At 40.1% G+C, this 17,674-nt stretch overlaps 1 protein-coding gene across 2 annotated transcripts in view; it reads left to right on the top strand.

Annotated features, from left to right (window-relative positions):
• grm1a (glutamate receptor, metabotropic 1a) overlaps positions 1–17,674 on the top strand; it is a 35,162-nt gene that overhangs the window by 8,671 nt on the left and 8,817 nt on the right. The window contains exons 3-7 of one of the 2 annotated variants that reach the window (XM_085381655.1): positions 14,913–15,148; positions 15,381–15,389; positions 15,611–15,622; positions 16,635–16,881; positions 17,423–17,591. In XM_085381655.1, coding sequence (XP_085237781.1) covers positions 14,913–15,148; positions 15,381–15,389; positions 15,611–15,622; positions 16,635–16,881; positions 17,423–17,591 — 673 coding nt within the window. The remainder of the gene's footprint in view (positions 1–14,912; positions 15,149–15,380; positions 15,390–15,610; positions 15,623–16,634; positions 16,882–17,422; positions 17,592–17,674) is intronic. The other variant, XM_085381654.1, reaches the window with a different exon arrangement.

Genomic DNA, 17,674 nt, shown 5'->3' with positions numbered 1-17,674 from the left:
AAGTAAATTAACAAAATGACAAATGAATTAATCTAATTTGGACGTATCATTGTACACTGAACCTTTCTATCCAGTCCCATATATTTAAAAGCTGCAAATTCTGATGGAACTGCAAGTCTGCAGCTGAGTCGCTTACACCTCTTGTCTAACTCGAGAACAGGCTCTCTTAACTTTTAATGTGCACAGTGCCCGCTTTCAAAAACACAGAAAAAGTGAAGCATCATGTAATGGAAACTCTCATCAGTACATCTGAAAATGTAGACTTTTATGTAAGCTGTAGTGGTAACTTCCACAATCAAAAACATGATTCTGCACCCTCAATAAACATGAAGTCATAACTTTTATTAAATGCACCTGAAAAACATCAAATCAAAGTTTAATTTATTTAAAAACTCATCAAGGAAAATGTGCTTGGTATGGTCGGAATGGATATCAAAGCAAGTAAATTTGATTTGACCAAGTTGTATTATGTAACGTTTTACATTGTCCATACATAACAAAATTACATGGAAAATATACATTTAATTAAATTAGTTAGTCAGGAATTTGCTGTAAAAATACTGGAAATTGCTTTTTGACAATAGAGCTGAATTAAGTAGGATTACAAAGGCATAACAGGGGAAAACAGGGGAAATATTAGAAGTAAAATAATTGAGTAAGGGATTAAAGTTAATATATTCAAAATAAAGTTGAAGTACCAATTTCAGAGTAATATCTAATTACAGAATAAAGATGACACTCCTTTATAAAAAGCCTTGTGCTGGTGGGTTCATCATATTTTATACTTTAAAACTGCTTTTATTAACAAGCAAATTGCTCCTTTTCCAGGACATTAGTGGCCTGAGTGGCCTCATCGATGTTTAAATCTTTGTGTAGTACAGGCTAGGTTGCATCATAATGCACAATAGGACACTTGTTCAAGTTGTTTAGCCGTGAAGGTGTAGAGTTTAGGTAGGTGAGGCATCTGGGATGAAGGCGTTGCCTCGACACACAGATTAGTCCAATAAACTGCAGCCATGTAACACTGACTTCACTGGTTTTAGCGTCTGCGTTTTGCAAACTGAAGCTGACTTCACTTTATTCTTTAGAAAGCATGCCAGCCTTGATCTTAAAGGTGGATTTTACTCTCACAAGTACAACGTTTTTCCTCAAATTTCAACTTTATTCTCAAAATGTGACAAGTTGAAAAAGACATCCTCGTCTTTTTCAGATACTGCTACAGTTTACACAGAGCGATATATAATATATTGAGTTATATTTTACAGTCGGATCAGCATAATGGCAGCCAAACAGCTGACAGTATTCTACTGTAAAGCTTATATTCCGTATAACACAGCAGCATGTTTCGCAGTATTTGTTGCAGATTGCAGATGTGACAGAAATGCATCATTAACGAATCTGACAGTGTAGTGAGCGTGTGTGTGTTTGTGTGCCGTGTGTGTTTAACTGAGGGCTCCTCGGGGACCATTAGACTCTCTCACAGTCTCAGGAAACCTCTGAATCTGGAATGTTAATTTCAGTTCAGCTCTGTCTGCTGAGCTGTAGTTCCTGAAATGTTCGAAAGCTGGATGCACATTTACTGTACGGTGTCATTATCGTTGCCTCTAAAGTCTCTTCCCCAGTAGGCCTACCGTGCTTGGTTTCTGAATGGCAGCATGGAGCGCATCCACCTACTCATTTGCTTGCCTGCTTGCTCTCTTGCAATTAGCATCATTCGTTTTCTCTCTCCCGCTAATGCTGCTTGAATGCTGTTATTACTAAACATCATTTGCATAAGCTGCTTTTCCACATGTAACGCTCATTTCTGTCCCTGTCTTACAAACACAGTTTCGGTCCGGGTCCCATTTTGACTTCTCAGTTCTTGTTTGTGTTTTATTCCTGACAAAATGGACACTGACACAGGAATGCGGATGTTCTGCCTCTGTAATAGCTTGGCACCGGTCATTAACGCAGTATGACTGCATCTTTTAAGACGGCACTGAGGTGCGAAGAAAGCTGCAAGCCCGTATTGTGTGCGTCACATGCATTTCTGCATTTGCCTGTCCTGTTCCATTTTAAGGGGACGCTGAGCCGGAATAAATGAAATGTTTAAGGCAGGAATGAGAGACAGAGAGACTGAGAGAGAAGGGTTGTGGTGGGACACATTTAAAGTGTTTTTTCCATCATCTCTAAGGCTCTCATCTCCTCCACATCTCAGGAAGGAAAGCGTGGAGGATGTGGAATTTTGCCTATTGACTTCTCCTTGCGAGTAATTTGGCAAATTGCAGGGTTTCAGCGAAGAGCGATGTTATCTCTGGCAATATAGCACTGAAAACACCACCAAAATAAACGGGTATATTTGCCATCCAGAACTGTAGATCCAGAAAGGGTTAGGGCTAAATTTCTGATTTATTCTGCTTGGGTGTAACCCATAGTAGCTCTCACTGAGTCAAATCTTTAAAAAAAAATATGTTTAAGGTAAAGGAAACTCTTTGGATATCAAGTTTAAGGAGTTAAAATCTTTTTTTCCAATTTGGTGATGGTTTCAAACTGAAATCCAACACTTCAGAAGAGTGCGTTTCATGTACTGCATTCGTGTTTTCACCATCTTAGATTCTCCTCTTTATTGGTGATGTGCTTCATGTTTGCTTTCAAGCAACGGCTTCCTTTTGTTAGACTTCCAGTTTCCAGCAAAGTCGTGACTGATGAATCAGTTCTGAATGCAAAGATTCGAGATAGAGAGAGAAGGTGTGGAAGGCAACACGAGGCCTGGGAGAGAAACCTCCTTCTCACATTATCCTCAGTCTGTGATGTGACCCTCTATTTTCTGACCCCCCTGCTCTAAGGAAAGTTTAGAGTTTCATGAATTAAGGGCAGTATGTTTGTTTGTTAGGAGAACAGGGCTTACAGTACCGCTGGAACAAAAGGCTCGTGTGCTGCTTGTGCTGCAGTCACCATGGAGATTTTGTTTGGCCTCGAGATGGAGTTGGTATGATCGTCTCGCTGCAGATCTGTCACTCAGTCTGTCAGCGGGGGCTCCACAGAATACAGCACAATAGTCCCTTCTCAGAAAATATGGCTGACATCTGAAAAATTCATCCCAGCAACAACAGTAACAAAGATGGTAATTATAAGATAAGAAAACATTGGCGATGATCATTCAGTAATGGAGCCTGGCTCGCGAACACTTGTGGCTCCGAAAGTATATTCAAGTTGAGTCAGAATTCACGATTACATCTGTTTGTGTTCCACTGTGCAAGGGAGCACAATGAGCTCCATTTGAATATTTATAACACGCCTCTGATGTTAATTGAAAGCAGCCACACTTTGTCAAGGACATCTCCCTCTCTGCAATTGAAGCCCGGTGCTCCCAAAGTGCACAGCGACGGGTGAATGACATTGGAGCGATCAAAAATAGCACTCGGGCTTTGCATCTGGACACAGTTGTCAGATCCAGATTAGTAGAAGCTGAGAAGCTTTCTGCTGCAGACAGCTAACAGTGGACCAACAGAGTAGCGAAAGATGCCACAGAAAATCTGAACCTCCACTCAAAACATCACAGAAAAAAGAAAAGCAATCAATAGCAATGTTTTTTACAACGGTTTGCAATTTAAATAGCAAACATTGTTTTTCCAGCTTTTTAGAATCGCTGCCAGTCGGACTGCCTCAAGTGTTGGACGGTTTCTCAGATGAAATAAGCGACTGGAATTCATCATCCTGGGCTCTGAGTTATTCTCACGTAACGCTGGATAGTGCTCGCCCCAACCCCGGCTGGGTAAAGCAGCGGGCTGAGTAAAAGGAGAGGCAATCGGCATTGAATTGAAAAAAGAGTAGAAGAAAAAAAAGTCTTTTACCTAAAAGGCCTTTGTGAAGCAAATGGATCCAGACCTACCTCGCTGGCTTAGTTTCCCATAACCTATAAATATTTATTACTTTTACAGTATTTCTTTTCTCATGGGCAGTTAATATGGTACAAAACCATCCCCATAAAATAGTGTATTATGTAAATAAATATTACGTAAGGCTACAGTTTGTCTTTAGGAGAGAATGAGGCTTTTTGCCCTTTCTGTTAACATTTAAAGCAAAAATATTGCATTATTAGATTTTTGGGGTACATGTGGCATAATGATAGTTTTCTAACATGTTACTTGTACAGTTGTACAAGAAAAATCTCAAACTTACACCATCCATCCATCCAGTCGCTTCCGCTTATCCTTTTCAGGGTCGCAGGGGGCGCCGGAGCCTATCCCAGCTTTCATAGGGCGAGCGGCGGGGTACACCCTGGACAGGTCGCCAGTATGTCGCAGGGCTAACACACAGGGACAGACAACCATTTGCGCTCACATTCACTCCCACATTTACACCTATGGGCAATTTGGATTAATCAATTAACCTGCATGTCTTTGGACGGTGGGAGGAAGCCCAAGTAAGTCAAACATACACCTTAATCAAAATGATACTGGTTAATAAGTCCTATAGTTATATAGTAATAATGTAACAAAATATGCTGAGAATGGAAAGAAAAACATCTAAAAGAGCATTCTCCTCGCACTTTAATAGAAATTCTGCATTAACTTTATCAAGTATTCATAAAATATCATTGAGATTTTTGTGATGAGATTTTTTATTGAACTGACGTCTCTTGGCAGTAAAAAGCAAACGCTATTTTTTCCCAGCAGTGTTTCCTGTCATTGTGGAGGACAGTGATCTCCCAACTCAAACTGGAGCATGATGAATAAATAAAAGCAGCCTGGATAGGCTTTAAAGGCTTCCCAGCAAACCCAGGGCCTCTGCGTCTCGCTGTTATACCGCCAAGTAGCTAACAAGCCACCACTTCTGTTTTAACTCAGAAGAACGCAGATTGAGAGAAATAAGAGAAAATGAGGAGAATGGAAGAGCGGGGAGACAGAATTTGGTAGACAGAGGATTAGTGCTTAGCTGAGAAGACTAGCGTTGGTGTGATGAGATCTTCATCCGCCTGAACAGTTTCAAATGAATTAAGAGTGTTGTGGGATCGGGATGAAGATGGAGAACTGAGACCTGAAAAAAAAAAACAAAGATAGCAGCATTGAAAATGTATAAAACATTTACTTAAATACTGCTCTTAAGAAAATATATGAGACTCTTTTTTTATTTATTGGAATATTTAAATTCATTATGTTTTGACTCAGTGTGTTCACTACTTTCCTACAAGTCATATGTTCACCTTATAACATGTGATGCTTGTGTTTTTATTCAGGTGAGGTTTGTAATAGAAATGCTGTACTATGCTATCAGTCACCATAACAAAAGTCCTTGTAAGGATAATAAGCTGCTGGGTTATTTGTAACATCTCAGCATGCGTTTTTATGGTATGGTGCGGAGGTATGTTACTAGCCTGTATGTCCATCGGCTTGGTTGTCCTTGAGTTTAGAAATTGTAAAGAGTTTCATGAATAGCTGTTATTTACAGGCTGAGGCGCTTGGGTGCAGTTTATTTCATCAGTTTTCATTTCATTTAGGGGTCTTGAGGTTTTTGGTTGCAGTAGTAGTATACTGCAGTATATACTAGTTCTCCAGTAAGTTCTCCAGCACTCCTGAAGGGCTTTTAAAGTTGTTGTTTTTTTGGGATGTTGACTTCTTTATGACTTCAAAATGCTTTGAATGTCCTTCAAGAAGCCTGAAGTACAATTCCTGAAAACTATTCAAAGAAATGACAAGAACATTTGCCTAGGAGAGTTCAGGCTGTGCTGAAGAACAAAGGTGGTCATACCAACTACTTACTCACAAGCTCGTTAAAATTAGATAAATATGAAAAAGTATATTTTTGCCTTTCCGTGTTTTTCTGATTCAATACAACTTTGTACCCATTTCCCATTTTCAAACCAAAAGAAATGAGGCATTGTAATTACACTATTTCCAATGCTAAGCACAAAAATTGCATTCACTTGTATGTAGATCACTAAATTTAACTGGAGAATGTGCAAAAAGATAAATGACACCAAAATAAGATATAAAAGAGAAACAGTATGAGGTTTAAACCTTGAAAGGGAGAACTTTTGTCCATCATCCTCTGCTACACCCTAAAGGGCTATTAGGGTGGAGAAATTAGGGTTAGTGTAAGGCAAGCATTTAGATTAGCTTGGAAATGCAATATGCCCATAAACACAAATGTTCAAACATGTGGGTTTAACATGACGATGAAACATTAAAAAGACAATTTTATTGACTTTTATTACTTTTAGAACAAATAAACGTTGGCATTTTAAATTTGTGTGAAGCAGACAGATTAAAAGTTTTTTTTTCTATTAACTAACTGAACTTTTTGTACAGAGCAATTAGGAAACTCTTGACTCCCCTATCCCCCCTTCTTCTTTTTAAAGTAACTCTTCTCATTCATCCTCCAGGGGAAACAGTGCATGTGATTAAATCTCTGCCCTGCCAATTAATTCATGCCTTCATAAATATACAAATGTGCTATCAAACTGGAACTAGATCATCCGGCAGAGCGAACAGAGCTCTCGGCCTGCTCTCTGTTGTGTACACTTCTATTAATTATACAGCTGTCGACACACTGTGCTCCTCTAAACAATGCCACACATCATCGAGCCTTAGTATGTTATCAAAATGCGCTCGTCTTAATGCTAAGCATATGCCGTTGAAGGGATAGCAGCTTGCTGACTTTACTCGCCGAGATAAATACTGACTTAGATTTATTAGATTTCAGTAGATTTTTTGGGGAAAGTATGGAATAAAGGGGAAGTGAAATTTTATTATTTTATTCTAAAAGCTTTTATTGATCTGTGAACGTAGGCATACACTCATGGACCACACGATAGAGCGGTGTTTATCAAGTCCTGCCTATAAGATGAGCATCAGTGTAATCTTATATCACTATAACACTGTGAAACCTCTAAGCATCTTAATCTTAGATCCTACAGCTTTTTTCAAATCATTATCTCGATTTTTTTTCGAGTCTGGCTTCCTGTCAGATTTGGAATTTAGTTCCAAATTCTTTTAATTACTTTTACATAACATCATAACTGATCCAATATAGAAAATCGGCAGCTTATTTTGCCATAATCACTGACTTTGAACTCAAATATTAAGCCCAGTGCCTTCCCAGTTTGTTCTAATTCTTTAACAAATCATGGATGTGGATTAATATTTCTTGGACAGGTTTCCGGTGGCTGCTTTGTAAAGAGACAAAAAGAGATACATGAATAAAGACTCACATCATAACTGCTTAATATCACCATAATGCTATTTACAATGTTGTCCATGGTTCATCTTCAGAATTCGCCCATACGATCACCTCTGAAAGAGTCACATGGATCATTTATGGATGGTGAAATAGACGCTTTTCAGGTATTATTAATAATATTATTTCATCAGCCAAGAATTATTTTTGCAATACTTTATAAACGTGTTAGTCTGTGTTCGTTCTTACTGGCGCTTAGTGGGAAAACTACAAAACTAACACTCTTGAACAACAGCGACTCCTTAATCTGCTTAAACAGGTGTTCCTGTAGTATATCTAACCCAGGTTATGTAATAATGGGCCTTCCGATATGCGGTGTGAACATTGAGGTGACATTAAATCAGATTTGATCCCATTAGGCATCCCTCTGGTGGCCCGAGAGTTTTGATGAGCTGTTTGGAGCCCTGCCAGACGACGCCATCCTGAGAGAGGCGAGCGAGAAAAGAGAATGTCATTTTACCTCATCACAAACTCCACTGTGAGAAACAGTCGAGCACGTCTTCTGCGCGTTGTGCATTATTCATGTCGCGTGTTGAACAGCACTTCTGTCTCTCCATCTATCTCTTCTTCTACGCCCCTCCTGTCTTTTTATCCGCGAACAGTCGGCTTTTCTCTCACATAAAACCTGAAGTGTACTGACCACATTAGGACGCGTTAAATGCAGTTAGCCTCCAACGTATGTGTGACTCGGAACATCGAAATGGAAATCTGCAGGCTAGTGTATGAGTCTTTGTGCCTCTCCCTGTACTACATGTACTGAAATGGAGGGTAAAGGACAAGGACTGTATTCACTTAGACTAAATGAAGTAAACGTGACCAGGACTAATGCAGTTCACGTTTCTCCAACTCTTGACTTAATTACAAGGAAGAAAATAATGAGTCGGCTGAATTATGATCTCCAAATATACGACAGAAAATACTGTAAACATGTTGAAACATGTTAGGCAAATATATACTGCAGTAGTTACCCACATAAAACAGATGTTATGTTGTGTTATTTTGCCCACTCACAATTACCTAACACTGTTGCTGTCTTTAGCAATATTAGCTGCATGCAGCAGAGGATTTTTAATGAATTTTGGAGCCTTGGAGAACAACATTCATTAGAAGCTATCAAAAAAATGCTACATAAAGCATACCTTTGTCAACCTATCATGCATTGCAATATGTCAATACAATTGATATCAAATTGATTAATTAATTATGCAAATATGCAAACCTGTTCTTCCTAGATACACCACTCTGACTAAAGCATACTTGAATGGCACTGACTGAGCTGTTCTTAAACAAAAAGAAAAATGACCAGCGATTAAAGTCAGGGAGCCAAACAAGATGAGAAAAGCTTTTCTAACTTTTTTTTTTTTTTACATTTACATTTTCCAAAGCTGCTGAATTGGAATCCATCCATCCATCTTCTTATGTTCATCAGTTTCAGGGTCGTGGTGCTGGAGACTAGCCAAGCTGTCTTGGGGTGAGAGGTGGGAGTACACCTTGGACAGGTTGTCAGTCTATCACGGGGCTCACACATGGAGACAGCCAACCATTCACGCTCATATTCACACCTACAGCCAATTTAGAATTGACACTTAACCTGACATGCATGTTTTTGGACTGTGGGAGGAAGCCAGAGTAAAAGGAGGGAACGCACGCAGTCACGGGGAGAAAAGTCCACAAAGACCTTTTTGTTGTGTTTCAACATCAGGCTTTGGAATGGAGTGCTGTAATGTACAGTACTTCTGGAGGTTTCTTGCCTAAAAATAAACAATTAAAGTAACCTACAGCATGCACATTATTGCAAAGATGGTACTGAGGAATATTAGCATAATATTAAATTATTAACTATCATTTGAAAGTATTGAATATACCTTATTTATCTTCTCATTTCACCTCTTATATAGACTGGCGCTATTATGCCCTTTTCTTATTTGAGCCTTCTTGCCCAAGACTGGGCAGGTTTTTGGACGGGACCATTTATCCAACCCAGAACTCTCAGAACTGTTTGGATTGTGTTGTAAGAAAAGAAAACCCCCAAGCCTCTGCAGCAGGTGATTAAAGCAGAACATCGCCAGTACTCATCGACTGAGCATCAGCGACATCGTCAAGGTGCAGGGCCCAAATTATATTAAAAGACAATATCCAGCCCAGTCACAGCCTGTTCACCCTTCTGCTGTTTGGCGAGCAGTACAAAAGAATTAGTATCAGACTTCAACACGCTATTTTCCCTTAGGCTGTGAAACTTGGGAACTTATCTTGCGCAAGCAACAACAACAGTTAGTTATTTATTCATTAAGTTTTAATTGTTTTTTTATCCCCTGGACTATGAATTTTGTAATTCAAGAGCATACACCCATTGCACAATGCTTCATCATACTGTGCATATAAAATGCCTTTTATTTTTATCAGTATGGTTACACATCACCTGGTGCTGAATGTGCCAGTTGAGTATTCATAGGATTGATTAATCAATCGATTATCATTCCATCATAATTCTTTGAGTTTCCAGCTCCTGGTCAGTAAGTTGATCATGGTGTGGTTTTCTTTTAGGACACAAAGCCTGTAGAGAGGTGATGGGATCGAAAGGTTGGACATTAGGGTCAGCTGGAGCTACTTTAACAACGTCTGGATTACATGGGGTTTATTTTTAGGATGTTTTTTTAGTTCCCTGCTGGCTGAAGGAACCCACGTGGATTTTACCACGAGAAGGGTGGAATAGCTCAACCATAAATTCTCACAAATTAGTTTCAATGTCTCCTTTTTCTTGACTGGCAGTAATTGTTGAGGAAAAGGTCAGAGACTTCGACCTGCACCTACATGAACAGGCACACGTCCTTATCCATCATCCAGCGCATCCTGTGTGTGAGGTGCCTAATTGGTTCCGCGGTGAATCATATCTAATTGGCGTGTAGCTGTCTATAGCGAAGGTACGTTGAATCAGTAGACTGAATCCCACATAAAAGTGTAGAAGAGTGTAAAAGAGAGTAAAAGCTGAAGAGCAGTGCTGCTGGAAGCTTTCAATGGGACAGAGAGAAAGAGCAAGTTCATTGTGGTGTTATTTATCTGTTAATTTGTTTTTTCAGTGTCCCCATCACTGGTGTTTTCCATCTCTCTTAGAGCCCAAATCAAATTAGCTCAGTAGGCTAGAAATTCTTGCGCACAGGGTTACAAAAGTAAACAAACAGGCAAGCTGACTTGATTGTGTAAAGTCTGCATTTATTGTTGAGGCACTATTGCTGAGATGATTACGGTCTTCTTAAATTGAGGCTTGCTGCAGGGGACGTGAGATACAGTGGGGCAAAAAAGTATTTAGTCAGCCACCGATTGTGCATGTTCCCCCACTTAAAATGATGACAGAGGTCAGTAATTTGCACCAGAGGTACACTTCAACTGTGAGAGACAGAATGTGAAAAAAAAATCCATGAATTCACATGGTAGGATTTGTAAAGAATTTATTCGTAAATCAGGGTGGAAAATAAGTATTTGGTCACCTCAAACATGGAAAATCTCTGGCTCTCACAGACCTGTAACGTCTTCTGTAAGAAGCTTTTCTGTCCCCCACTCGTTACCTGTTTGAATGGCACCTGTTTGAACTCATCATCTGTATAAAAGACACCTGTCCACAGCCTCAAACAGTCAGACTCCAAACTCCGCCATGGCCAAGACCAAAGAGCTTTCGAAGGACACCAGGAAAAGTATTGTAGACCTGCACCAGACTGGGAAGAGTGAATCTACAATAGGCAAGCAGCTTGGTGTGAAAAAATCAACTGTGGGAGCAATCATCAGAAAATGGAAGACATACAAGACCACTGATAATCTCCCTCGATCTGGGGCTCCACGCAAGATCTCATCCCGTGGGGTCAAAATGATCATGAGAACGGTGAGCAAAGATCCCAGAACCACACGGGGGGACCTGGTGAATGACCTGCAGAGAGCTGGGACCAAAGTAACAAAGGTCACCATCAGTAACACACTACAACGGCAGGGAATCAAATCCCGCAGTGCCAGACGTGTTCCGCTGCTGAAGCCAGTGCATGTCCAGGCCCGTCTGAAGTTTGCCAGAGAGCACATGGATGATACAGCAGAGGATTGGGAGAATGTCATGTGGTCAGATGAAACCAAAGTAGAACTTTTTGGTATCAACTCAACTCGTCGTGTTTGGAGGACGAAGAATACTGAGTTGCATCCCAAGAACACCATACCTACTGTGAAGCATGGGGGTGGAAACATCATGCTATGGGGCTGTTTTTCTGCCAAGGGGACAGGACGACTGATCCGTGTTAAGGACAGAATGAATGGGGCCATGTATCGTGAGATTTTGAGCCAAAACCTCCTTCCATCAGTGAGAACTTTGAAGATGAAATGAGGCTGGGTCTTCCAACATGACAATGATCCAAACCACACCGCCCGGGCAACAAAGGAGTGGCTCCGTAAGAAGCATTTGAAAGTCCTGGAGTGGCCTAGCCAGTCTCCAGACCTCAACCCCATAGAAAATCTGTGGCGGGAGTTGAAAGTCCGTGTTGCTCGGCGACAGCCCCAAAACATCACTGCTCTCGAGAAGATCTGCATGGAGGAATGGGCCAAAATACCAGCTACTGTGTGTGCAAACCTGGTAAAGACCTATAGTAAACGTTTGACCTCTGTTATTGCCAACAAAGGTTATGTTACAAAGTATTGAGTTGTATTTTTGTTATTGACCAAATACTTATTTTCCGCCCTGATTTACCAATAAATTCTTTACAAATCCTACCATGTGGATTCATGGATTTTTTTTTCACATTCTGTCTCTCACAGTTGAAGTGTACCTCTGGTGCAAATTACTGACCTCTGTCATCATTTTAGGTGGGGGAACTTGCACAATCGGTGGCTGACTAAATACTTTTTTGCCCCACTGTAATGCCCCAAGCCGCCATGCTAATTTAGCGCTGCACAAGAGCCGAGGCTGCAGTCTACCTACTTGTGATGGAATATTATTTAAATAAAAGCAACGCCTGACTTAAAGTTTTGACTTGTGCTATGATACTCTTCTGTCATCGTTTTTGCTTTGTTAAAGGATATTTATTCTACAGCCCAAGCAGAGAAATCCATAAGATTTGGACCACTGCTGAAGTTTAACACTGCTTTGTTGCTAGTTAGGCCTCCAGTATTAATAGCATACCAGCCACCATAAGCCTCATTATTTTTCTGTCTTTAAAAACACTTTTATTAAGGTAATAAAAATGTAGGGGAGACTGGGGATAGTTGTAACGTGGGTCAGTTGTAACACTTCCAATTTCTCCAATCAGGGCTAAGTTTCAAATGATGTGACTCATCCTGTGCATGCCCAATTCAGTTCTGCTATCACATGTGAAAAATCAGCACATTTTGTCAAAAACAGACAATTTAACACCAAAAAAAGTAATTTGTATGCCAAAAAGTAAGTTTTTCTACTTTATTTCAATTTATAATAGCATTATCAGCTTTGCAGTTAAAGTCATCAAGCTTAAATTATGTTATTTGTATGTCTATGGGGATATATTCTGTGTAGGTCTTTAGTGCTAATGTTTTAGCCGTTAGCTGTAATGTTAGCTAGTTCATGGCTATAGGAGTCTGGGTCAGTTGTAATAATAATGTACGTTACAACTTACCGCACTATTACTTTAACTTATATTAAACAAGTTGGGGCAACGACATCAGCAGAGAGAGGTTCACTGGTCGCTTTTGTATATGCGGTTAATGCCATTGGCAACACAATTCCTCCACTGTTTGTGTTCCCACACATACATTATGCAGACCACTGTATCAGAGATGGACCAGTAGGAAGTACTGGTAGTGGAAATAAATCAGGATGGGTGCAAGAAACAGATTTCCTCATCTTTCTGAAGCACTTTGCAAACCACACCAAGGTAAGCCATGATAAAAAGTAATGTTATTGCGATGCTGGTGAACAACTACATTTTTTCAGCTTCATTGTTATGTTCAAAATTGGTGCAAGAGTTGTAGGTTATAATGCCCACTGAGCCAATGAGGCCAAACTCAAGGAAGACCAACCAAAATTAATGAAATATTCAGTTGCAGAAAATTCCATAATTTGTCTTTTTGGAGGGTTGGAATAAGTTCAAAAGCTAGATTTCTGCATTCTGTCACACACACACACACACACACACACACACACACACACACACACACACACACACACACACACAGAGCTACATAAATGGCTCTAAGTGCATTCATGTGTTGAATAAACAAAGATTACATGTTAATGTTTTGTTAGTACCCTTATTTCATTGTGTTACATTTCACCCCAGGATATGTTACAACTAACCCAGACTATGGGGTCAATTGTAACATTTCACTCTTTGTGTTTGAGGCCATACCATGCAATGGGTAATTGTGCTGCAGAGAAAATAGCTGCACTATTTAATAGCCGAGACATGTAAATACTTTGCATTACATTTTGAATCCACTACCTTAAAAGAGCTCCAATTTACAGACAGAAATGTCAAAAATGTTACAACTATCCCCGGTCTCCCCTACTTTGGCTCTGAGAGAAGTTTCATTGTTAAAAGTTACAGGGATAACAGTGATTTAGCACAGTGCTTCAGTTTAAAGATTTGGTGTAACTAATATCTTTGTGCTTGTGCTAAACACCTATCCTCTCCTGACTAATGTGATTATGATCAAAGCGAACAATCTGTCCTCTCGTACAGTGATACTCAATTTACAGCCTGTAAGACAAATGAGTCCCACCACAGGATGACAGCTGGCCTGTCAACCACTTTCTAATTCATTTTAAAACACAGTCAGACACATCTGCAACTAAAATGCATGTACAGCCTTTGATCACAGTAAAATATTTCCTCACTATATTTGGAGTTAAGGCTCTGTTTTGGGACCCCACCACCTTCGCAGACACATACATATAAAGCTTGAGCAGCAACACGGCTTTTCATAAAAAGACATAGCAGGCAACAGTAGCAAAAGATACAGCGTGATACATGTGATCGGAGAAGAAGAAGAAGCTGGAGTGAAGGTTGCAAGATATCCAGCAACTGTAGGCAGGTTAAAGCAATTTAAATGCTTTTATGAGATTTCCTAGCTGGGTATTCATGGAGCACGTGCAAAGGAATCAGCTGAGCCATCAGCTGATAGGGGCTGACATTAAGATCAGCTGATCTGCTATGCCCTTTGACCTTGTGGCCTACCTGAACTAACCCTATGGTTGATTGATGATGTATGAGTTTGATGATTTATTTTATAGCCTTAATGTGAAACCTTCTACTAAGTTCATGTAGTTCATGTCAGTTGAAAGAAACAGGACACTAAAGTTTACCTTACGATAATATTATTAATAATAGTTCATTTTTTTAATTAAATCAAATTAAATGTAACTTTTTTTACTACTTGGTCTCTGACATCCATCCATTCAGCAAGTGTCTCAAACCCTCGTTGTTTACATCGTGTTGAATGAATGAACAAAGCAGCTTTTGTTAACAGCTTTTTGGGTTTGTCAGTCTGAATTAATAGTTGAGTACTAATTACAATAATAACAATCCTTTATAAAACAACTATGCACAGAATATCATCAGTGTCTAACAGTACCTCTTATTACTATGATGTTTTGTCCTTCCTCAAATCTTCTTTATCTTCTAGTCTTTTATTGTCCACCCTTTGACCATAAGATCATAGTCTCCTCTTTTTCTTCTGTCTGTCTGTAGCGATGGATGGGCAGACCGTTACGAAGTTGTGGAGGGTTATGAGCAGGAAGCAGAGGGAGGCATCACAATGAAGCTCCAATCAGCGGTGGTCAGGTCCTTTGACGACTATTACCTAAAGCTACGTCTGGACAGCAATACCAGGAACCCTTGGTTTCCAGAGTTCTGGCAGTATCGTTTTCAGTGCCGCCTCCCAGGCCATCCCCAGGAAAAGAAGAACTACAAAAAAGTCTGCTCCGGTAGGACATAACAAAATTTTTGACGTTCATAAGTAGGAGTGGATATTTTTTCAAACAAATGACTAGTCACAGAGTTTAGTTTTTCAGGCACTGTCTTCTTTTCTTCTGACCATAGGGTTAAATATGATCATGAATATAAGAACAGAACTCGTGAATATTAATAAAACCTGTGATTTATTTTTTCCCCCCTGTGTTTTCCTCCATGAATATTCTCTCCATTTGCTCGCAAAAGGTGATCACGGTAAATTGTGTTCTTGACTTGTTGATAGCTTTTCAACCACAATTCAAAAACTGCTCCAAACAAATCCACCCTGCAGAATGGCATTAAGACGAATTGCATGCTTCTAAATTCAAACGATCAATAAAAATCAACAAGTGGTTTGTGATGACACTCAGAGCTGTAAGGTTATGGACGCTTTTCTACTTTGTATCACACGTTTACAAACCTCTTATGTTCCATAGATCTTCGAGGTGGTAAGTGTATCTTTCTAGACACGATTATTACAACAACTGTCTGAATTTCATCTGCACTTTGTTTGCATTTGACTCCTCCAAGACAGGATGAGTTTGACTGATGCTTTTTTAAACCCAGCGCTCTCTGTAATATCTGCGATTTAGTCAAATAAAGTAGATGGGTAGATGTCTTCATCCTGGCAGGCTTAGAGTGCGAAATTCATCAGTCAAACTCTGATGCAAAGCACTTGCTTGTTTGGTCTGTACGAGGAAAAGGAAAGAAAACAAAAGTTGACATATACGTTGGAAAGCTGCACAAATGAATGGCTCACTCAGCACACGCTGCTGACACAAACACCTGAAAAATATGTTGTATGGTGAGAAGTTGCATCCCTTTCCCCCCCCACTGCGTGTGCATGTTGATATCACAAGCAAAACATATCAGTATTTTAAATGCACTGTCAAAGGAGGCAACAATAAATGTAGTTTTGAAGAGATCATTCCCCCCTCCTTCTGCCAAACACTGTGACTGTGGGACAGTGCCTTTAGATGACTGAAGTACCGCTTGCACAAACAGTGAGGATTTTCCCAGGCACTGGCTGTTCTCCTCATCTGTTTCCTATTGAGCTTTTGGGCATCAATGCTAATATATTTTGTTGCTGCACAAAAAAAAGAGTTGTCTTTGTTTCTATATTCTTCATGTGTTCTTCGAATTTCATCATACTTCTAATGCTGTCATTCACACAGAGTAATAAATCTTTTAATACAGCAGCACAAAAAAATAGTTTAAGGAATAGTTGCATTTAAAACTCTTCCTTATGAATGTTTTTTTAATCTTCTGCCCTTTGTGATCAAGGTTAAGAAGAGGGGAAGAGATTGACAGAACTAAAAAAAAATGAATTGAGGTTAACACGGTGATTTGAGTTGTACAGTTAATTTCTCTATCTCTCTTTCTGCCTTGAAGCAGATTTTCTACACTTGCAGTTTGGAATTCTTTCGACTGTTTGACGACCTCTCCTTTCATCTCTAACAGGAAATGAAAGTCTGCAAGAGAACTATGTGCAGGATAGTAAGATGGGCTTTGTCATCAATGCCATCTACGCCATGGCTCATGGCCTTCATGATATGCACAAGGAGCTATGTCCGGGACAGACAGGGCTCTGTGAGGCGATGGATCCCATTGATGGCAGCAAGCTTCTGGACTACCTGCTCAAAACATCCTTCAGAGGAGTCTCGGGAGAGGAGATTTACTTTGACGAAAATGGAGACACCCCAGGAAGGTAAGAGGAAGAAGAAGCTAATAAAAAATTAAGAAAAGCCAAGAAATGAACATAGAGATTTGATATCACCATCTGGGTCACAAAGTGCATTTCCCCTTCTCCCACTCTCCAACTCATTAGCACACATGTGTGTCCCAGTCTTGAGCATGAGAGGATGTAATTAGTCTGGACTGGAACAGATTTAGTGGATTGTCCACTGCGGCAGTCACTTTCATGTCTTTACAGTCCAACGGACAACATTTGACAGTCAGAAAACACAGCCGTGTCATTCCTCTGTCAGCTGGAGGTTAGGTGCAGCGCATCCTGGTTCAGTATAAAAATGAGGGCACACTGTGCACTGGTATGAGCGCTTGATGTCACATAACAGAGTTGTAAGCAGTTTGCGGCTTCAGATAAGAGGAAAGGCTTAAGCTGTGGAGTTGTTATCATTAAATTACCTTTCACTCTGATTCTCTCCTTTCCCACTCCCTCTCAAATCCTTCCCTTTCTCACTTAATAAGTGTGTTAATACGCAGTCCTCCGTCTCTCCTCAAACATCCAGGTATGACATCATGAATTTACAGAGCGTGGGTGATGATCGCTATGACTACATAAACGTGGGGTCGTGGAGCGAGGGCATCTTGAGCATCGATGACAACAAACTGTGGATGAACAGCAGCGACATGGTTCGCTCAGTCTGTAGTGAGCCCTGTTCCAAAGGACAGATAAAGGTAGGGATTCAGATCCTCCTTAAAGTAAATTCCCATACGAACTCATCCGTATCCTTCTCTGAGATATCACCTCGGCACATTTC

This window comes from Rhamphochromis longiceps, linkage group LG15 (genome assembly GCF_057381845.1).
Source record: "Rhamphochromis longiceps isolate RC_006_pf linkage group LG15, R_longiceps_female_GT1.1, whole genome shotgun sequence".
NCBI classification, from domain to species: Eukaryota; Metazoa; Chordata; class Actinopteri; order Cichliformes; family Cichlidae; genus Rhamphochromis; species Rhamphochromis longiceps.
Note: the sequence above shows the minus strand (reverse complement) of the source record. Positions and strands in the feature narration are given on the sequence as shown.